At 47.6% G+C, this 23,490-nt stretch overlaps 1 protein-coding gene across 5 annotated transcripts in view; it reads left to right on the forward strand.

Annotated features, from left to right (window-relative positions):
* Positions 1 to 23,490, forward strand: part of TSPAN4 (tetraspanin 4) — a 518,185-nt gene that overhangs the window by 417,788 nt on the left and 76,907 nt on the right. For all 5 annotated transcript variants that reach the window (XM_073347184.1, XM_073347181.2, XM_073347185.2 and 2 more), the window contains one exon: positions 5,708 to 5,899. In XM_073347184.1, coding sequence (XP_073203285.1) covers positions 5,708 to 5,899 — 192 coding nt within the window. The remainder of the gene's footprint in view (positions 1 to 5,707; positions 5,900 to 23,490) is intronic.

Consider the following 23,490-nt stretch of genomic DNA (forward strand, 5'->3'; position numbering starts at 1 on the left):
TGAATGACAGCCTTCTTTTTTTTGGGCAATCCTCTGTTGTGGAGTCGCTGGTTAGCCGGAGGCCCCCCCACCGCGTTCTTGGGCGTCTGGGTGTGGAGGCTATGGAACTTGGGGAGGAGGGCGGTTGGTTACAGAGGGGCAGCAGTGGCAGTCTGTGCTCCAGCTGCCTTTGCTGCAGCTCAACCATACACTGGAGCATTCTGGTTTGGTCCTGCAGCAGCCTCAGCATTGAATCCTGCCTTCTCTCATCACGCTGCCGCCACATTTGAGCTTCAGCCCTGTCTTCTGCCCGCCACTTACTCTCTTCAGCCCTCCACCTCTCCTCCCGGTCATTTTGTGCTTTCCTGCACTCTGACATTATTTGCCTCCACGCATTCGTCTGTGCTCTGTCAGTGTGGGAGGACAGCATTAGCTCAGAGAACATTTCATCTCGAGTGCGTTTTTTTTTCTTTCTAAGCTTCACTAGCCTCTGGGAAGGAGAAGATCCTGTGATCATTGAAACACATCCAGCTGGTGGAGAAAAAAAAAGGGACAGCGGTATTTAAAAAGACACATTTTATAAAACAGTCGCTACACTCTTTCAGGGTAAACCTTGCTGTTAACATTACATACATAGCACATGTGCTTTCGTTACAAGGTCGCATTTTGCCTCCTCCCACCGCGTGACTACCCCCTCAACCCTCCCCCCTCCCCGTGGCTAACAGCGGGGAACATTTCTGTTCAGCCACAGGCAAACAGCCCAGCAGGAATGTGTCCCTGAAGAAAAGCACCCTATTTCAACCAGGTGACCATGAATTATATCTCACTCTCCTGAGGATAACACAGAGAGAGAAAGAACGGATTTTGGTTGAATGCCAGCAAACATACACTGCAATGCTTTGTTCTACAGTGATTCCCGAGTATGTGTTACTGGCCTGGAGTGATAAAAGTGTCCTACCATGAAGGACGAAATAAGGCTGCCCTCCCCAGAAACCTTTTGCAAAGGCTTTAGGACTACATCTAGGAGAACCGCAAATGCCAGGGCAAAGTAATCCTTTCACATGCTTGCTTTTAAACCATGTATAGCATTTTAAAAGGTACACTCACCAGAGGTCCCTTCTCCGCCTGCTGGGTCCAGGAGGCAGCCTTGGGTGGGTTCGGGGGGTACTGGCTCCAGGTCTAGGGTGAGAAACAGTTCCTGGCTGTCGGGAAAACCGGTTTCTCCGCTTGCTTGCTGTGAGCTATCTACAACCTCCTCCTCATCATCATCTTCTTCGTCCCCAAAACCTGCTTCCGTATTGCCTCCATCTCCATTGAAGGAGTCAAACAACACGGCTGGGGTAGTGGTGGCTGAACCCCCTAAAATGGCATGCAGCTCATCATAGAAGCGGCATGTTTGGGGCTCTGACCCAGAGCGGCTGTTCGCCTCTCTGGTTTTCTGGTAGGCTTGCCTCAGCTCCTTCAGTTTCACACGGCACTGCTTCGGGTCCCTGTTATGGCCTCTGTCCTTCGTGCCCTGGGAGATTTTCACAAAGGTTTTGGCATTTCGAAAACTGGAACGGAGTTCTGATAGCACGGATTCCTCTCCCCAAACAGCGATCAGATCCCGTACCTCCCGTTCGGTCCATGCTGGAGCTCTTTTGCGATTCTGGGACTCCATCATGGTCACCTGTGCTGATGAGCTCTGCATGGTCACCTGCAGCTTGCCACGCTGGCCAAACAGGAAATGAGATTCAAAAGTTCGCGGTTCTTTTCCTGTCTACCTGGCCAGTGCATCTGAGTTGAGAGTGCTGTCCAGAGCGGTCAGAATGGAGCACTCTGGGATAGCTCCCGGAGGCCAATACCATCGAATTGTGTCCACAGTACCCCAAATTCGAGCTGGGAACGTCGATTTAAGCGCTAATCCACTTGTCAGGGGTGGAGTAAGGAAATCGATTTTAAGAGCCCTTTAAGTCGAAATAAAGGGCTTCACTGTGTGGACGGGTGCAGGTTTAAATGGATTTAACGCTGCTAAATTCGACCTAAAGTCCTAGTGTAGACCAGGGCTGAGCTTTGGATCAGACCCTTAGGGTCCTGTTCAGAAAAGTGCATAAGCAAATGCTTAAGTGCTGCTGAAGTCAAGGAAACATAAATGCATGCTTAAAATTAAGCATATACCTAAGTGCTTTCATGAATAGAGAGTGTGCTTATGTGCCTTGTGGAATCAGGGCCTAAAAGAGCTGCATTGCTTAGCTCTAAAGGGAGTCCCTGCCTTTCAGGACAGAGATTGCCATGTTGTGGTTTTGATGTGGGGCACTCTAAGCGGGGAACGGTTTGGAATGTGGGAGGAATGAGCATAACTGGAGTCAGAAGGATTGGGCACTGTTGTCATTTCCCATGAGAAGGGCTTTGTGAAATCCCCTGTTGTGGGTCAGAGTGAGTTAGTTGGGCCTATTGCTGAAAGAGTCATTCCCAAGACACTGGAATGCTGGTGAGATTTTCTCCAGACTGCCAGCTTTGGTTAATCAACTTTTCCTTTTAGACGTCTAAAGCCTCTGTGCCTGATCGTCAGCTCGTATAAATTGATGTAGCTCTATTGAAGTTAACGGAGCTATGGTGATCTACATGGGCTGACAAACTGGCCTTAAGTTTTCAGCTCTGGACTAAATGGGTACACCCGCAAACCCCAGCATTTGCATGTACACGTGCTTCTGTTTGAACATGCGTTGGTGTGGAGTGATTTTTGAGAGCAGGATCAATGTACTCATAACTAAATGTCTGATGCTAGAGGTGTCTTTGGGGAAATCTAGGATCCTAGGGGCAATGGTGTTGGAAGGACTTCGTATAGCTTTATGCCCTTCATATGGCAAAGAATTTAAGAGGTGATGCTGGAATGGTTGCTGCAATCAAATCTTTCAGCTGCCGCATGAATAATAATGCTTACTAGTGAGACGCACTTCATGCAGATTACAAAGTACAGTCATATACATTCCGTATCAGTCAAGGCAACAAAATAACAATGATAAGGGCTCTGATACGGGGATGACATATGCTGCATTTTATTGGTGCTTTGGAATTTCATAAGCACTGTATTAAAGATAATAGCTAAATGGATTGCAAATGGATACCTCCGGTGCTCCTGGGGATTTGCACTCGTTACTGCCTAATTGAGACATTTGTGTAGCTTTGTTGTGCCCAGTGCTCAGAGGCTGATTCTGAGGTATAGAATCATAGAAATTGGGGAGAAAGAAAAAGCTATGGGGTATTTGCGCCTATTTTCCCTGCTAGGGCAGGAATGTCCTGAGAGTGTATTTCAGTTGTTTTGACCAGTCCAGTTGTAGCTGATTCCAGCCTTGGGATTCTCTGTAGATGCTGTTCCACAGTATAATAGACGTTTATGCTTAAGAGATTTTTCTTAAGCTGTTGTTTCCTTTGCTTATTTTCATTGCTCCTTGAAGCGCACTAAACAATGACTAAGGGGAAGGATGGTACCTGAAGCATGAACACTTAAACAAATTGTTTAGTTAAACTACACCTCTTTGGAAATCTTGGCAGTGACCGCATGATGCATGGATTGGTTAGTGTGTACATATATTGTATATAATTGTGGGAATCATATGGGCTGAATTGTCCCTGGCTCTTGTGCAAGATGTGTGGCAGGAGATAGAATCATACAAATGTAGGGCTGGAAGGGACCTTGAGAAGTCATTAAGTCCAGCCCCTTGTGCTGTGGCAGGACCACGTTAACCTAGACCATCCCTGACAGATGTTTGTCCAACTTGTTTTTAAAAGCTTCCGATGATGGGGACTCCCCAACCTCCCTTGGAAGCCTATTCCAGAGCTTAACTACCCTTGTCATTGGAAAGTGTTTCCTAATATCTAACCTAAATCTCCCTTGCTGCAGATTAAGCCCATTGGTTCTTGTCCTACCTTCAGTGGACATGGAGAACAATTGGTCACAGTCCTCTTTATAACAGCCCTTAAAATATTGGAAGACTTATCACCCTCCCCCCCCCCCCCCGTCGTCTTGTCTCTGAACTTAAAAGGCCTGTTTTTTTAACCTCTGCTTGTAGGTCAGGTTTTCTAAATCTTTTGGAGCATAAGAAGCTGTTTGACATGCAGGCATCCCACATAAGGACAATTGTAGTCCCTATGTTTGAAGGAAACACAAGGACTATTTCCTCTATATGACAATCGGCTGATCTCATGGGGCTGGTGTGAGGTATTGCCGCAGCCCTTTACCACCCTGCCAAAGATGTTGGGGAGCAATTGAGGGAACAAGCTAAAACATACTAAAAGATGGTGCAGTCTGTGCACCTTTCCTCAGCCTTGCCTTGAGCTGTGTGGCTCTGCGCTGGCTCTCAGAGGGGATGGGGGCAGCGCAGGTGCACAATCCAGCCCTAAATAACTGATTAGAGTTATACAAACTGAGTGATTACTTTGCAGTTTCCTTGGATTTTTTTCTCTCTTTCATTTCTGAGGTCTAATGCCCGAGTTTGCGGCTAGCTCTTTCTCTTTCCTTTCCTAGTTCATGATTTGCCTTATGTTCACCCACTTTATGCAGACATTTAATTGATATGCATCTGAAAGAGAATGACACATGTGACTTATTACTATGTGAACATGGTTTCCTTCCCAGCCTTTAATTGATTTTAGATAATAAAGTGCAATTATAAAACTCAATAAAAAATCAGTTATTTTAAAGAGAGAGACTGAAAGAAACCTAAGTGATGCTCTGCTGTGGGACTATTATCAAATGAAATCCCCTTTGTTTAAGTCTATTTAATTTCACAGCTTTACTTGAATTGCTACAGTTCTGTGGGCTTTCTCACAATTATAAACAGCAGGCTGATAAATGAACACATTTTTTAAAAAGTCCCAGTGAATATAGCCACCCTAGATGTTGTTTTTGTGGTGGAGCCTGCCCACACCTTAGTGCAGCCGTTCCACTTTTTATGTATCTGGGGAACCGTGACCAGCCTAAGGAGTCTTCAAGTTCTCTGCTGAGCATTGAATTATCAAAGTAACTAAGCCACAATACGGGTGATCAGTGTCATTATTTGCAATACTAGTGGAGGGATCCTTTCTCCCACTACAGCCCCTGTATGCGGTAACCCTCCCCCCTTAATTGGCCATGGAGAATTTCCCTAGGACAGGCACTGCCTAGGATAGCCATAAGGAGCACTATGCAGTCCCTCTTGCAAGCCTTGATGTATGCGGCATACCAGGAGTGGGAGATTGTGTGTCATGGGTAAGAGGCAGAGGGGGTGTAGCACACACTACTTTATGTGCAGTTCTCTGAGCTGCCTAAATAGTGCCTGGGGCTATTTTGGCCCACAACCAGACCAGAAATTATGGGAGTTTCACCCTTGCCTCCCAGAGTGCCTGCTTTTCCCTCAGAGAAGGAAGGAAGAAGAGGTTGCCCTTGTGGTTAGGACACTGGACTGAGACTCAGGAGATCTGGGTTCTGACTCTGCCACAGACGCAGCATGTCTTAATCAGGTCACATCATCGTGCCTGAGTTTCCCCATCAGTAAAATGGGGATAATACTGATTCTTTCCTCCACCCTTTGTCTTGTTGTATTTAGTCTAAAAGCAGTTTAGGGGAGGAATGATCTCTTACTCTGTGTGTGTGTGTGTGTGTGTGTACAGGGCCTAGTACAATGGGACCTCTAGAGACTACTGTGATATAGATGATAAAAATTATACTAATAAAGGATGCTCTGACGGAGTTTCTTTGTTTTCCCAGCTGGGAGGCTGCGGGATCCTTGGAGTTGGTATCTGGCTGGCTGTTACCCAAGGGAACTTTGCTACCCTCTCCTCTTCTTTCCCATCCCTGTCGGCTGCCAACCTGCTGATTGTCACAGGGACTTTTGTCATGATCATCGGCTTCGTCGGCTGTATAGGTGCCATCAAAGAAAACAAGGGCCTCCTGCTGAGTGTGAGTATGAAGACATGCGCGGTCAGCAGTGGTGTCCATTGTTTCCTGGTTCTGGTGCCATTGCAATGCACGTTAGAGTGATGTACGGTATTTAAGATGCAGACTGGTCAGTTCTGGGCCGGGACGAGGCATGAGTCATGGTTCAGTCATTCTCTGATCTCCCAGGTCATTCCTGACCACACCTGCTTCTATTAACACTTTCGCCAAAGACGAGACGCTCACAAGAAGGGAGGGCTTAGCGATGGTGGTGATGCAATTGTGTGCTTCCTGGGGACTGAGGGATTTGCCGAGATGGCTTTTGCAGCACACCCTTGAATTCCTTGTCCTTATTCAGCCAACTTTAGCAGCTACATACCTTCAATAGCTACTGTAGTGGGGCTGGTGCTATGAGGGCCTGAGGTGGGGATCATTGGCGAGGGGAGACAGTGCAGGGAGAAGTTATGAGTTTGGCCTAAACTGGAATTGAGATACCACCATTGGTTTTTGCCAGTAGTTAACTTTTAAAAGGTTGGGATGTTGTTTATGCTGTTAAATGAGGTTAAGGGTTAATAAGGTGTGGACGGTCCAGATTTAACTGAGGCCACGGATCTTGCTTGTGTTTTACTGAAACCTGATTTGATGTCATTGCTTTGGTTTACCACAGTTGGTGCCCGTTACAGTTAATGTTGGGTGAATATTTTGTGTAGCATGAGGCTAAAGGGGGATCAGTGAGGTCATGGCATTATGGCCACGCTGTTTATTCAGTCTTAAATATAGGTAGTTTCTCACCTCACAGATGGATTGAATCCAGTGTCCCAGGGTGGAGTGAAGCTGGGACTAGGCCTGGTGAAGTGATTTCTTGGCTGCATTGCAAAGTCTCTGTGTGAGCTGAAGTTGTTCCCCACCACACACCTCAGCCTGCCAGGGCTCAAATGTGGGGTGAGGTGTGTGAAAGTGACCAGAAATGAGGGACACACAAATTATTCTGTAAAAATATTTTTAGTTCTGTAAAATCCCTTTCTTTAGTGTACAGAAGGCTTTCTGTAGCCTCTGTTTCATGATTCTTTGCTTCTGGTGTATTTTTTAACAATAGAAGTGAGGGGTGACTTTGGCACTAAAACGAGTGATGTCCCTTGAAACCAAGAAGCCTCTGGGGCCTTTTCACCAGGGTGGGATGTAGGGACTGAGACTGCTCAATGACTTTAATAGCCTTATGGGTGACAAACTTTCTGAATAAGTTACGTGGCTATCATGACAGCCGTGTGGCTAACCCACATGTTTATTGGCTCCATGCTCATGCAACTCTATCCTGCAAGGTGCCGAGTCCCATGGGATTGCTCACATGCTTAAGATGTTTGCTGGATTACGGCCAGAGTACTCAGCTTGCTGTGGGACAGAGCACATTGCTCTTTTGGGGGTCATATTGGGGCAAGGCAGCTAGAAATGTGCCAGTGTCAGGGAGTGATCATTACCACCTGTGGGCTGATAGTGGGTGTCCACCTATGCTGTTGGAGTTGGGGAAAAATCTTGATCAGCTTCCAGTTAGTGGAAGCATCAGTGTAGAGTCTAGGTGGAAATCCTCTGGATGGACTCTCAGATTTGGACCTTACTCCCCCCCAACCTTTAATAGCTTTCACCTGTTGGCCTTCAGGGTGCCATATACGGATGATCCCTTTACCAAGTCTAGAATTTTCAGGGGAGCCTAAGTTAGTTACTAGCTCCTGCTGACTGTTCATGAGATTCAGAACTCTCATGGGTGCTTTTGACAATCCCACTGTCAGCCCTTTTGGGGAGGGACAGGGATGACAGGGGCTGCTGCTTGTGGGTGAGATGGGGTATTGTGTGGGTCTGCTTCCACTTTATTATTATATTCTGGTTCACACTGCTGGTTTGGTTTGATTAAATTGTAATTTTAATTAATCATAGAAGTGCCTATAGCTTGGGACAGGTGTGTTTTTTCCTAGATAAATTATAAATCAAAATAAATTCATGAACATCATACCCCCAAGATGATCTTCTACCAAAAAAGGGCTGGAATCTCTCTGGGTGCCCTTTAAAAATCCTGACCTCTTGCCCCAAAACACACAAAGTGAGGTTTGTTCAACTTCTCTGCTCTTAGTTCTGTGCCTTCCCTTCTGTGCCACTTTTTAAAGGGAATGTTCCTGTGAAATCAGTGGTTTGTCAGGACATGCCTGCTAATTTTGGCAATGGGAAAGCAGTTAAGAGTTGGAAATCTTCTCTGCACATGACTCACACTGTGTTTAGCAATCATGAAAGGGGCGAGTCCTTAAACTCCCTTCGATGTCTCCCAGGGCATGTCTTTACATCTAGCCTTGTTTCTGGCCTCAAGTCTATTCTTATTTAAACCTAATTCCTTTGACTGTCTGCTTGGTCCTTTCTGAATGATGTGACATCACTGCAGATAGAGGTTTGTCGTGGCTGTGATGTCAGTGACACATTTCTTAGACCGTGCACAATATGGTAGAATTTTGTTCTGTTAATAGCATCTCTCATGCTAACTATTTTTTAAAAAGTCAGTCTGGGATTTCCAAAGGAGCCTAAGGGTTTTAGGCATCCAACACCCATTACATTTCAATGAGATCAGAGTACCTAACTCCTTTAAGCCACTTTGGAAATACCAGCCTAAAATAATAAATAGTTGCAGTGGGGGTGAAAAGGTATATTTAGGGTGGGCTGATAGAGCTGGTTTAATACTATTAATTGAACACACTGCTTGATTAAATTGGCTGCTTGTCACTGAATAACGTATTTGACTAATTCATTGTTCTGAGAATTAGCCAGCTCTAGTGGTCCATGAGAGAGGAGGCAAATATGGGGAGGTAGGTGGGTAGCAGAGATTGGCAAGGTCTTTGAAGGAGGCTGGAGCAAGTTTATGATGGGCTTAAAAACAAAGAAGAAATTATTCACTGGATTCTGACATGAAAGGGGAAACAATAGCGTTGTTGGAAGATGAGGGTGTATTCCTTCTTCATGGCTCATGTCAGAAATGAGGCTGTGGCATTCTGCCAGTGTTGGAGTCTGGAAAGGTGGAATTTGGGGAGGTCATAAAGAAAAGGCGTTGCGATCATCAAAACTAGAGGAGTATTTCCAGGAATGCTGTAAGGGTATGGCATGTTGGCAGGTATCCGGGTTTCACCAAGTATCCATGGAGAGATGCTGATTTCACTCAGTAGAATACCTGCACATCTCCAGTTAGCACTTTTCATTTACCTCCCTCCAGTCTCTTCTCAGTACAGTATGGGAGTAAGACGTGATCATGAAATACTAACCATAACCAGCAATAAAGCTCCCCTAATGGTACAGTCATCTTACTCTCCTGCTGCTCTGTCCATGTGTCTCTCTCCTCTAAATCCTTCGCTGTCTTCCTCTCATATTCCACATCAAGATAATTCCCTTGAAGTCTCCTTCAAGAGCCTCATAACTGCACCTAGAGATGAGCTTGGGACTATGCAAACCGTGAAGACACATGCGGTATTCCCGAGACCAAATCAGAGTTTCTGCTGCTGTCACCTGCACTGCATCCCCTCAGATTGCTCAAATGGCAGATCTGTTTCCTCCTGCTTTCCCCTGCTGGCCACCTCTAGATCTGCATGGATTGGAGAAGGCTCCTATTGTCTTGATTCCTCCTGCCGTCCCCCACGGGCTCCCAAGAGCAGCTGAAAGGGGAGAAGTCAGCACCTAGAGGTTGGGCAGAGGTAGGGGGACAGGAGCTGCACAGGGGGTTATAGTATCTGTGGTGGGGGGAGGATTCTAAGGTGCTGTGGGGGTCAGAAGCTAAGATGGATGATGCCAGAGAGCAAGAACTTAAAAGGCTAGGAGCTGATATTGAGCAGGGAGAGGTGTTGGGGAGCAGAAGATGGAGAATACTGGGATAAGAGGTGGGAGTAGGACCTGGTTGTGTGAAGGAGCAGAAGCCACATGGTGGTGGGCAGTAGGGGGCTGAGTAAGGGTCTGGGCGTTCAGAGCTTATCCTATTCATGCACTAAGGGAAGTGGTACTGGTTAGTGGTGTGGCAGGAGATGGCGTTTTTGTGAAGAGCAAGGAGGTTGGAGTGCCGGGAGAAGTGAACGGTGGGAGAGGGCATGCTAACCCATTTATATGGTGTATGCTGGGTTGGAGGGAGGCCCAGAATCTGACCCTATATCTGCATGCCCTCTGACATGTGACCTGGGCATTGCATTTGTCTGAATGCGATTGTGAGCTCTTCAGTGCGAAGATCCTGTAGTGTTCTTATATGAATGACAGTAATGGCTGGGTCTGGCATGTGTAACAGTGCCAGGGAGCAGGAGAGGGGGGAATCTGTAAGTGGCAGAGAGGGGAGGGAGCAGAGAGATCTAAACAGAAATAAAACATTAAAACAAATGGGGTTTGTGAATACTCAGAAATAATCCATACAGACATACTGAGCCAGATGCCCCGCTGGTCTGAATCAGCACAGCTTCAATGGAACTGCATTGATTTCCACCAACCCAAGGATCTGACCCATTTCTTTATTCATCATCCTGACCAGTCCTTGTGACTGCCTCACTAAACAAACACATTCACATTATTGAGCACTCTGAGGAACCTTATGGAAACCTGAACTAAAGTGAGAACAAAATTCTTTTTGTAAGGAAACCTTGAGCCTGGCCTACATTCTGCATTCATATGAAGACGGGGTGAATGCGCACATGCCATCATGTCAAAATGTCATTGAACAAATAGCGGATACCGACAACGATCCTTATATGCTCCAGCTCTGATGTGAAGGAAGATAAACTCTCCCAGCATTAGGTTTCCCTAGGGAAATCAGAAGCATGAGTATCTCGTGAAATAAATAGACACCCCAGCGGTGTGTAATCTCACAACTGAATGCAGAGGCAAGTTGATGGCTGAAGCTGGGGAACAGCTCTCACTTGGTTTCAGAGAGAGACATTCCGTGGCATTGCCTTTCTTTGGTTTCTGAAAACGTTACAACAGAAGCTCGTCTCTTTGCAAACACTGTTGGGTCTTGGAAGCCGAGTGCCCCTAATGATCATCATGCTGCAGTGTAAGGGCAGCAGTTGTTGACAAGTGAAATTTGGTGAGCCCAGGGCTCATTGAAGGCAATAGAACCACTCCCACTGGTTTTAATGGGCATTTGATCAGGATCTAAGGGGTGATCTCAACATACAGCAAATCTTTATAAACTACTTTGCGGTAAGATGGGAGTGCAGTTCTGCTTCCTCCTGGGATTGTGTCTGTTCTCACTGTGAAGGCTTTGAGCACCAATGCTCATCACTGTCCATGTGTTCCATCTCTCCCTATAATCTCTACGTGCCATGCTGAATCCATTGTAACATACTGGCAGGTGTGTTTGTGTGTGTGCCAATGCACACATGCCTATGTGCTCGCATACACAGTTGTTCTTTGCTAAATAGAGTCACACTTGCTCAAGTTCTTGTGACTATGTTTCCCTATGGTGGCTGACCTATAAAAATCTCTAAATGAGTAGCAGCCAATGAAGCTCAAGTGGTAAAGGCCTGTGTTTATGGAAGTGAACTGCCTGAATTCTGTCAGTATCCTTCATATAAGTGGTTAGCGGGAATCTATTGTAGTTTTATGTTTGCAACCATGAAGTCATTATACCATGCATAATGCATGGTAAAAAAAAAAAATCCCAGCTGTGGCTTTTAAATAATGATTGATTTATATTATTATTAATTTGTATTAAAGTAGTCCCTAGGGACTACAGTTGAGATCAGGGGCCAGTTGTGTTAGGTTCTGTACAAACTCTTCATGAGAGACAGTCTTGCCCTGGAGAGCTTACTATCTAAATCAGAGGTGGGCAAACTATATGGCCTGCGGCCCCCCCGACCCCTCCCCTACTGTTCCCCTCCCCCACAGCCTCAGCTCACTGCGCCGCCAGCAGAATGATCTGTGTGGGGGGGCTGCGAGCTCCTGGGGCAGCGCAGTTGCAGAGCCTGGCCTGACCCGGTGCTCGGTGCTGCGCGGTGCGTGGCCGGCTCCAGCTACCGGTGCTCCAGGCAGCACAGCAAGGGGGCAGGGAGCGGGGATGTTGGATAGAGAGGAGGGGAGTTTGTGGGGGGTGGGGTGGTCGGGGGCAGGGGTGTGGATAGGAGTCAGGGTGGTCAGAGGGCGGGGAACGGGGGGTTGAATGGGGGCAGGGGTCCCGGGGGGAGGTTGGATGGGGCGGCAGGGGTTCTGAGGGCAGTCAGGGAGAAGGCGTGATTGGATGGGGCAGGGGTCCCTAGGAGGCAGTCAGGGAGAAGGGGTGGTTGGATGGGGCAGGAGTCCCGGGGCAGGGGGGGTCAGGGGGCGAGAAGCAGGGCAGGGACTGGGCCACGGCTGGCTGTTTGGGGAGGCACAGCCTCCTCTAACCAGCCCCCCATACAATTTCCAAAACCCAATGCGGCCCTAAGGCCAAAAAGTTTACCCGCCCCTGATCTAAATAGTCAAGGCAAATGGGAAGCAGCATTATCCTCATTAAACAGATGGGAAGCTGCAGCATGCTGAAATTAAGTGACTTGCCCAAGGTCACACAAAGAGTCTTCAGAAGAGCTATCAGCTGAACCCAAATCTTTCAAGTCCCAGTTCAGTGCCTTAAACACAAAACCATCCTTTCTCTGTTTAGGGCAGTGTGCTTCTAGAGGCTCAGTCTACTGCACTAGACCTTAAACAAGCTTTTAGTTTTCTAAAAAAAGTCATTTATCATAGAATCATAGAATATCAGGGTTGGAAGGGACCTCAGGAGGTCATCTAGTCCAACCCCCTGCTCAAAGCAGGACCAATCCCCAATTAAATCATCCCAGCCAGGGCTTTGTCAAGCCTGACCTTAAAAACGTCTAAGGAAGGAGATTCCACCACCTCCCTAGGTAACGCATTCCAGTGTTTCATCACCCTCCTAGTGAAAAAGTTTTTCCTCATATCCAACCTAACCTCCCCCACTGCAACTTGAGACCATTACTCCTTGTCCTGTCCTCTTCTACCACTGAGAATAGTCTAGAACCATCCTCTCTGGAACCACCTCTCAGGTAGTTGAAAGCAACTATCAAATCCCCCCTCATTCTTCACTTCTGCAGACTAAACAATCCCAGTTCCCTCAGCCTCTCCTCATAACTCATGTGTTCCAGTCCCCTAATCATTTTTGTTGCCCTTCGCTGGACTCTCTCCAATTTATCCACATCCTTCTTGTAGTGTGGGGCCCAAAACTGGACACAGTACTCCAGATGAGGCCTCACCAGTGTCAAATAGAGGGGAACGATCACGTCCCTCAATCTGCTGGCAATGCCCCTACTTATACATCCGAAAATGCCATTGGCCTTCTTGGCAACACGGGCACACTGTTGACTCTCGTCTCTTTTTGCTGTTAGGCTAAAAGATGAGTAAATACCCCAAAACAGAGCTATGACTCAGCTTTTATCTTGCTGAAAGTGGCTAATTGGCTCAATTACCTAATTACCCTGAGCCCTGCTCCAAACTGGTAGCCAGTCAGCCTAATAACAAAACTACCTTCAATTAACTGTGAAGCAGGAGATTCACAGAAGCCCTGTGGAAGTAGCTCCTGACCATTATTTTATGCAAAACCTTTGAAAACAGGAATCCATGCTCAATCCCCATAATTAGAGCCATTGGTAAAGTTAGTGTTCTTTCCTTGGAGAGTTTTTGTGGTTATTTAACACACACTCCAATATCCATGATACTTGAAACCATTTTGTGTTTTAAGACAAATAATAGCCATCCTCCTGGAAGGAGGCAGGGTTCATAAGGAATTAGAACCCTTTTTTAGTATCCTCTTTCATGCTGCCCATTTGTTCAGGGTTTGGTGCAACGAACCAGATCCTTGGCCCCAGAACTGGCCATGGAAAGTGGCAAGTCAGCTGATTGAGAGGGACAGCCAAGGCTTCTGTTTTTGTACGGAAATTCTTTGGGGGAGGGGAAAATAAAGGCAGCATAGTTGGCTCTACACCACCAACACCCCCCTCCGCTGCATGTGTGTCAGGAGTGGGCAAGGCCATGCTGCACAACCACGTGGGACACCAATCTTTATCTGGGGCAGCCATCTCTAGTGAGCCATTGCAGCCAACATCTAAATTACACTGTGACGTAGGAAATGTCTATGCTGTAATTGGGAGGTCTGATTGCAGCAGGTGTAGACCTCCCTGAGCTAGCTTGAGTAATAATAACAGCGAAGCTGTGGCTGCAAAGGTGGTTGCGTGAACTAGCCCCACCGTCTGGGACCCTGGGTAAATACTTGAGCGGCTGACACCCGTGCTACTGCTCCTTCCCTGCTGTGGTTTCTTGAGCTATCTAGATCAAAGCTAGCTTAGATATGTCTGCACGTTTTGTAGTCTCACCTCTCAATTGCCTTAAGAAGCTATTTAATCCCCCAGTCAGACTGAGGAGGAGTGGAAAGGTGGGTTAGATCCATCTTATTTCTCCTTCCCTTGAACTGCGCCAAAGTGAGGCTAGGACGAGAACCAATGGGCTTAAATTGCAGCAAGGGTAGTTTAGATTGGGCATTAGGAAAAGCTCCCTGTCAGAGTGGTTAAGCACTGAATAAATTGCCTAGGGAGGTTGTGGAATCTCCATCCTTGGAGATTTTTAAGAGCAGGTTAGACAAACACCTGTCAGGGATGGTCTAGTTATTACTTAGTCAGGCCATGAGTGTACGGGACTGGACTAGAAGACCTCTCAAAGTTCCTTCCTACAGTTCTATGATTCTAAGATGGAGCCCAGAATATATAGAAAAAAATTTACCCATTCATTCTATCCTGTACAGGATGTATGCGTTTGAATAGTGCTCTATTTGAAAGTGCTAATAGGGCAGCAATGAAGGGGGTTCGTGGAGCAAGAGGAGCTGAAGAGTGGTTAATTAGAAGGTTAATAAAAGAGAAAGATCATTAAAAGATGGAACTACATGATCAGTTCCATTTAGTAAATGAGAACCTCATGTAAATAAGGAATAATTCCAATAAAGTCACTAGTGTAAACAAGATCAGAATCAGGCCATGAGACTGTTTGCTCAGCACTATCTGCAAAAAGATCCTGGACCAAGCCTTATGTCTACACTACGAGCTAGGGGTGTGATTCCCCAGCTCACATCCACATACTCCCGATATCTCGATGAGAGCTTCAGGTGGGTCTGTACTTGGCACTGCAGCTACTATCTGTGCTCCCACGGCTACGCTATTATTTATGCTCATGGTGACTCTCGTCTACTACCATGCGTATGTGTACATGAGCTGGGGAATCACACCGCTAGCTTGTAGCATAGAGGTAGCCCAACAGGCAACTGCTTACAAATGGTCTCATACTGCAGAATATCTTATCTATGGAATAGCCTCTGTGGGGAAACTGACTGTCCCTCAGGTTTTGTACTGTGCATTCAGGGTTTCTTTATACTCAACCCCAGCTCATCTGTGAGCAGAGATAGAAATGAAGAAAACAAGGAAGAAAGGTAATGACTGGGAAGAAGAAGAGAACCAAAAAAAGTGCTTTCCAGCAGCATCATTGCAAAAAGCTACCCTACCAAAAAGCTAACAGCCAAAACTCTATCGGTGACCGAATTTATCTTGGCTCAGATAAATAGGAGAGCAAAAAGCACCATGAATGACTTCCTTTCAGTAATATTCTGCCACAGACCAAGTAGCAGATATTAAGTCCCATTTAGTATTTCAGCCTCTTTTCCATTAATGGCCTGAGACAGGGCCAGTAACAGAGAAAAATCCTGGCTGCAAATAGAGCTATTGGTGGACAAGAGATGCAAAGACCCTCAGAGGATCAAGAAGACAAAGAGAACATAGATCTGTAGCTCCAAATGTAACCTTACAATGTCATTCACCATAGACTACTCCTTCTACACCAAATTGTAGCACTTTCTTTCTTAATATAGATCAATATGATATCAATACTAGCAGATATGCTATCTGACCATAATAAACATAGAGAGGTTTCTTTTGTTCCATTACCAAGAAAGTGCTTTGATAGCAATCAAATGCTATAATACTGTAATGTACAGATATCAATGGAGCTACGCTGATTTATGCTAGCAAGGGTCTGGTCCCTTTATTTAAGTGACTGGCTGGTGATATTGTTCCTGAGTGATGAATTTTTGATAATCTGTTTGCTGCCAGTTGCTGGCAGGCTGTAATTAATATAGGCTTCTAAAACATTATAAATACATCCAGAGAGCTCAGTGTTGACTTCAGTAGAGCTAGGCTGATTTGCACTCGCTGAGGATCTGGTCCATAGAGTCACTTCCTTCTCCTTCCTGTCTAGCTGCTGAGCTCAGTGTTACTTTTCTTGTATTAAAATGGAAACCTGGGCCCCACCCATTTTATCAGGAGGCACAGAAACTCAAAGTCTGGGCTTGCCCCAGGGCTATGGCACAAGTTAAAACACGTCTCACTAATAAAGCCTAAACTGGCTTCAGACAGGCAGAAGGATTCGCTTGGCCTTTTAAGGAGAGGGAAGAGCAGAGCAGGAAGCGCCTGCTCTGAAGGAACTCTTGATTTTGCCTCTGGAAATGTCATTCTAGAAATCTGTTCAGACCTGAAATATGGGTGAGCCCTGGCAAGCAGTCAGAACTCACTGCCTGACAGTCTGATCTGAGAGAGAGACTCCCACTGACTTCAGTGGGCTGAAGTCAGTGGGAGAAAACTGAGTTTTGCCTACCCAAGGCTGGCAGAGCCAGATGGAAACTAGTCCCCTTCCATTTTAAATCCAGCCCAGAACCAAATTAATAGGAGTGGATCCTGAGATTTGAATCTAACCCATATGCACCTCACCACCTCAGAAGTTCAAAGCAGTTCAGGTTTGAGTTTATGGAATTGGCCCATCTCTAACAACAGGATCGTAACAACATTTCTGTTCGCATCTAAACCCTCTGTTCACCATTTCTGCTATGTTAACAGCACATTGTAAACTACAGAGATCATTTAGTTCCTTTCATCCCAGGATCTGAATTACCTGAGCCTTAGAATGCCCGTCAGTTATCAGAGTAGCAGCTGTGTTAGTCTGTATTTGCAAAAAGAAAAGGAGTACTTGTGGCACCTTAGAGACTAACCAATTTATTTGAGCATAAACTTTCGTGAGCTACAGCTCACTTCATCAGATGCATTCAGTGGAAAATACAGTGAGGAGATTTATATACACACAGAACATGGAAAAAATGTGTGTTTATCTTGCACACTGTAAGGAGAGTGATCACTTAAGATGAGCTATTACCAGCAGGAGAGTAGGGGGGGGGAGGGGAGAAAACCTTTTGTAGTGATAATCAAGGTGGGCCGTTTCCAGCAGTTAACAAGAACGTGTGAGGAAGGGGGCGGGAGGGAGGGTAGTTATCTCTGTTCTGTAACAGAGGAAACTGACAGGTTTCAGAGTAACAGCCGTGTTAGTCTGTATTCGCAAAAAGAAAAGGAGTACTTGTGGCACCTTAGAGACTAACCAATTTATTTGAGCATGAGCTTTCGTGAGCTACAGCTCACGAAAGCTCATGCTCAAATAAATTGGTTAGTCTCTAAGGTGCCACAAGTACTCCTTTTCTTTTAGAGGAAACTGAGATACAGAGAGGTTAAAAATCGCCCCTTGGGAGGGCAGATTGGTGGCATTGCCATGGGAAGGTGCCGGTGGAGTTTCTCTGATGCTGCAAGGCTTTTGTATTTCCCTGTATGAAAGCAGATTCAGCTAAAAGAAATAAGCTGCTACTAACTTTTCTATCGTTAATTTTTGTAATGTCATGGTGAGATTGCCCGTGAGCATGCCTGACTCAGCACTCCCTGAGCAGCTTGTTTGGAACAAGATCTAGCATGGACAGGGACAGGGCATTGGAGAGAAATCAGACAGTTTTGCTAAGGAGAAATTAGCATTGCTATAGTGGGGCCTTGGTTTGAGTAATTATGGGAGAATACTCCTTGCCCCTCTTTCCCATCTCAGCCACCTCCCCCTTGCCCTTTCCTTCACTTGCAAATGCAAACATTGCCAGCACTCCTTCAAGACCCTGTTTTCTCTCATTTATTTTAATTAGCAGGCAGAGTCATTTTGGAGGGTACAGATGGGGGCGGGGTGTAAATTTAAGATGAAAAGCCTGACAGTTTGGGAGTTGTTTTTCTTCATCTCGTCTTTGTCAGTTTTCTGAGACTGTCAGCTGATCAGCACTCAGACCTTTTATCGAAAGAATTAGAGGAAGAGGTGTACCGGCTCTGCTATTCCTGACAGAATGGACACCCAGGTGTTAGAACTCTGTATAAAGTGGCTAAAGTTCTGTTGACTGTGGCTCTTGGTAGAGAGGACACAAAACACAGCTTGACTAACACTTTCCTGATCCCATAGGACCATGCAGAGCCCTCCAACCGCATTTCACTGAGGAACTGCTAGGGTTGCCAGGTGTCCGGTTTTCGACTTGAATGCCTGGTCGTAAAGGGACCCTAGTGGCTCCAGTGCGCACCCGACCGGGCCGTTAAAAGTCTGGTCGGCAGTACTGTAGGGCTCAGGCAGGCTCGTCCATACATGTCCTGGCACTGTGCTGCACTCCAGAAGTGGCCAGCAGGTCCGGCTACTAGGTGGGGGGGAGGGGGCCACAGTGCTCCGCACACTGCCGCTGCCCCGAACACTGGCTCCACGTTCCCATTGGCCGGGAACCGCGGCCAATGGGAGCTGGGAGGGCAGTGTCTGCAGGCGAGAACAGCGTGCTGAGCCTCCTGGCCCCCCCACCTAGGAGCCGGACCTGCTGGCCATTTCTGGGCACAGCATGGAGTCAGGACAAGCAGGAAGCCTGCCTGTGCACCCCTGCTGCGCCGCTGACCAGGAGCCACCGGAGGTAAGCCCGCGCACCAACCATGAACCCATGCCCCAGCCCTGAGCCCCCTCCCACACCCTGAACCCCTCATCCCACACCCCCACCTCAGAGTCCACACCCCCAGTACAGAGCCCATACTGCCTTCTGAACCCTAACCCCCTGCCTTAACCCACAGCCCCCTCCCGCATTCTGAATCCCTTGGCTCCACCCCCCATCGTGGAGCCCCCTCCTGCACCCCCAACCCCAGAGCCCGCACCCACAGCCCATATTCCCTCCCACTCCCCAACCCCCTACCTCAACCTGCAGGCCCCTCCTGCACTCCGAATCCCTCTGCCCCATCCCCCAGCCTGGAGCCTCCTCCTGTACCCCAAACCCTTCATCCCCAGCCCAACCCCAGAGCCCACACCCCATCCAATACTCCAACCCCCTACCTCAACCCGGAGCCCCCTCCCACATTCCGAATCCCTTGGCACCCCCCACAGCTTGGAGCCCCCTCCTGCACCCCAGAGGCCTCACCCCCTCCCGCACCCAAACTCCATTCCCCAGCCCGGAGCCCCGTCCCACACCCTGACCCCCTCATTTCTGGCCCCACCCCAGAGCCCACAACCCCAGTTAGAGCCTTCATCCCCCCCGCACCCCAACCCCCTGTCCCAGCCCAGAACCCCCTCCCACACCCTGAACCCTTTATCCCTGGCCCCACCCCAGAGCCCGCAGCCCCCTCCCACACTCCGAATGCCTTGGTTCCACTCCCCCATCCTGGAGCCCCCTCCTGCACCCCAAACCCCTCAAAAACTGGGGCCGGTTTTGTTCAATATCTTCATTCATGATCTGGAGGATGGCATGGATTCCATCCTCATTAACTTTGCAGATGACACTAAACTGGGAGGTGTGGTAGATATGCTGGAGGGTAGGGATAGGATACAGAGGGACCTAGACAAATTAGAGGATTGGGCCAAAAGAAATCTGATGAGGTTCAACAAGGATAAGTGCAGAGTCCTGCACTTAGGACAGAAGAATCCCATGCACTGCTACAGACTAGGGGCCGAGTGGCTAGGCAGCAGTTCTGCAGAAAAGGACCTAGGGGTTACAATGGACGAGAAGCTGGATATGAGTCAACAGTGTGCTCTTGTTGCCAAGAAGGCTAACAGCATTTTGGGCTGTATAAGTAGGAGCATTGCCAGTAGACCGACGGACATGATCATTCCCCTCTATTCTGCATTGGTGAGGCCTCATCTGGAGTACTGTGTCCAGTTTTGGGCCCCATGCTACAAGAAAGATGTGGAAAAATTGGAAAGAGTCCAGTGGAGGGCAACAAAAATGATTAGGGAGCTGGAGCACATGATTTATGAGGAGAGGCTGAGGGAACTGGGATTGTTTAGACTGCAGAAGAGAAGAATGAGGGTGGATTTGATAGCTACTTTCAACTACCTGAAAGGGGGTTCTAAAGATGATGGACCTAGACTGTTCTCAGTGGTAGCAGATGACAGAACAAGAAGCAATGGTCTCAAGTTGCAGTGGGGGCGGTTTTGGTTGGATATTAGGAAAAACTTTTTCACTAGGAGGGCGGTGAAGCACTGGACTGCGTTACCGAGGGAGGTGGTAGAATCTCCTTCCTTAGAGGTTTTTAAAGTCAGGCTTGACAAAGCCCTGGCTGGGATGATTTAGTTGGGGATTGGTCCTGGTTTGAGAAGGGAGTTGGACCTGATGACCTCCTGAGGTCCCTTCCAACCGTGATATTCTATGATTCTCATCCCTGGCCCCACCCCAGAGCCTGCACCCACAGACCATATTCCCTCCCACTCCCCATCCCCCTGCCTCAACCTGCAGCCCCCTCCCACATTCAAAATCCCTTGGCACCCCCACCCTAGCTAGGAGCCTCCTCCTGCACCCCAAACCCCTCATCCCCAGCTCCGCCCCTGAGCACTCACCCCCTTCCTCACCCCAACTCCCTTCCCCATCCCAGAGCCCCCTCCTGCACCCTGAACCCCTCATTTCTGGCCCCACCCCACAGCCCACACCCCTAGTTAGAGCCCTCATCCCCTCCCACACCCCTGCCCCCACCCAGTGAAAGTGAGTGAGGCAGGGGGGAATGTAGTGAGCAAGTACGGGGCCTCGGGAAAGGGGTGGGGCAGTGGGTGGGGCCTCTGGGAAGGGGCAGGGCTAGGGTGTTCAGTTTTGTGTGATTATACAGTTGGCAACTCTAGGAATTCCACGTAGGAGGAAAACTTTAGGGATCCTAAGTTCAGGCTGAAGTTCATGTGGTGTTACTGCTCAGAGTATCTATTAAAACCAAACCTGAAGAAGGGTGTGAGTTTGGATGTTCATTCAGGGTCTCTGTGCTCTGTTGAAAATGTGGTACTGGATCCAACCCAATCCAGGGGCCTTTTAGCTGCATGACAGATTCCAGTTAGCTATGTCAAATGGACTAGAGCAGCTACTGTTTCATACTTGGGAACGTGTTGCGATTCTAATGCCCTTGCCCATGTTAAGTAGCACCTCACTCCACAGAGAGCTGCATTGATTTCAGCAGGATATCCATGGAGTGTGATGCCATTCAATATGAGTTAGGGGTATCAGAATGTGGCCCTAAATGAAGATCTTGGCATGTTCATTGACTCTCAGCTAGGAAAGATACTTTGAAACTTAGTCTTTTTACCTGCCTGTGGTGTGGAAGGGGAGTAGGAGTAAGTGGGACCATATTTCACCCCATCCTTCGTCGAAGGAACTTTTGGAAACAAAGGTGCCTTTAGGAAAGATGATGATGTGTCAGAACACAGCAGAAATGCTGACAGGTGTTATGATGCTCTCAGAAATACCCTGTCTCGGGGACACTGATTTTTGTCATGCAGTGAGTTCAGGTGGCACCACTTTGAGACCCCCTCCCTCCCGAAATATTATGTTCTGAATATGCCCTTTCTCTTGCTACTTGGGACATTCATTCCACCATCCAGAGTGCTGTACAACTCTGCTTCTTCCTTCATAATTGCTCTTCTGTCCTCCTGCAGCCAACACTCCACCTGACCTTCCCTCCTGACTGCACCCTTTCTCTCCTCTCACACACAATGTGGCCCGTTTTTTTTATGTTGCTCCATCCAGCTGGAAAAAGCTCCTAATTAATGTTAACCAGCAGCCCCCCTCCCCTGCTCTTTCAGAAGAAACCTTCTGAAAACACCCTTGCTCGTCACTGAAACCCTTCCCTTTGTCTCTATCACTATTAACAGTACTGTACTTGAATGTCCCTTTAGCTTGTAAGTTCTTGAGGCACGAATCTTTTCCTTTTCAGTTTCCCTGCTGAAAAGTATCATGCACAGTTACAATATTATCAGCCCAATCCTGCAACCCAGCATGCATGGAACTCTTACTGACTTCAGTGAAAATTCTGTTAGAACTCTGACTGGCTAATTCTGAAAAGAACATTGTAAACTCACCTCTAGAGCCAGCTCTTCAGCTGGTGTAAATTCGCACAGCTCCATGGAAGGGAAAGGAACTACACCAGTTTGCCCCAGCTGAGGTTGTGGCCCTTAAATGTTGTTATGGGGTAATGCCACAGCTTCATCATAGTTAAGATTGAGTGAAACTTTTTCTTTAGAGCTTATTTTTCAAAGTGCTCTAAAATCCACATATTCTACTAAAACCCAGGACTGGGACTTTCAAAAGAGCCTTGGGCAGTGAGGCTCCTAAGTCCCATTGAAATTCCTTTGGAACTGGGCACTTAATTCCCTGAGACACATTTGAAAATCCCAGTCCAAAGGTTTTGAATGGCTTGCACATACACTGATCATTGTGATTCCAGTCATACTTCTCTAGCCTGTGTCCACCCCACACAAGGCCTGCAGGAGCTCAGATGGCTAAGTGGGCCAATTAACTGCCTAGGTTGCACCTGGAGAAGGAGGTCCCTTCCAACCGTGATATTCTATGATTCTCATCCCCGGCCCCACCCCAGAGCCCGCACCCACAGATCATATTCCCTCCCACTCCCCATCCCCCTGCCTCAACCTGCAGCCCCCTCCCACATTCCAAATCCCTTGGCACCCCCTGGGTGGCAAGCCCAGAGAAGAGGGAGAGCCAGAGAGGAAGACAACGCTCGGGAAAAGCAGCAAGCTATGGGGCAAGTCATATTTTGGCTGCTGATGAGAGTGCCCCTGAGCTGGCACCCAGAGTAGAGGGTGGGCCGGATCCACCTACCAGCCCCTGGAGGAGTGGCACAGTGGATCAATAAAGGGAAGACTGCCATTTTGTGTGGAGGGACTTTGATACAGCCCTCCCTTCCTCCCCGCCGCCTGGAAGGGGAAACACGTGTAGTGACCTGCCTGGAGGGCTAAGTCACTAAGAGGGAGCCCCCTGAGTGGCAGACAGTGAGTAAACAATGGGAGAGAGACTGTTGGAGAAGTGTTCAATGCCTGGCCAGAGCTAATCCGCAGGATGGCCAGGAGGAAGCACCATTAGTGGTGAGTGCACCCCATGACATAACTCAAGTGGGAACATGACATTAGAAGTACGGTAGATTGCTGCATAACACATGGTAGAACTTTATTTTGAAGGACGAGGGTATAACTCCGGTCGTCTCTTACCTGTGCTTTCCCTTAGGGCAGGGGAAGTGATAACACCAGAAGAGAGTGAAAAGCCAGTGAGATCTTCCTTTAGGCCATAGTGTAATATTCTGCGATCATGTTTAGCTGCGGTTGTGCTGAGCATGTGCTTGTGATGTGGCTGATGCATGGTGTTGGTATTTTATGATATTTCATTGATTTGGAATACGGTTTTTTTTTTTTTTTTTTTTATACAAAAGTCATAAAATGATGAGAGAGGCCAC

Source organism: Lepidochelys kempii, chromosome 6 (genome assembly GCF_965140285.1).
Source record: "Lepidochelys kempii isolate rLepKem1 chromosome 6, rLepKem1.hap1, whole genome shotgun sequence".
Classification (NCBI taxonomy): Eukaryota; Metazoa; Chordata; order Testudines; family Cheloniidae; genus Lepidochelys; species Lepidochelys kempii.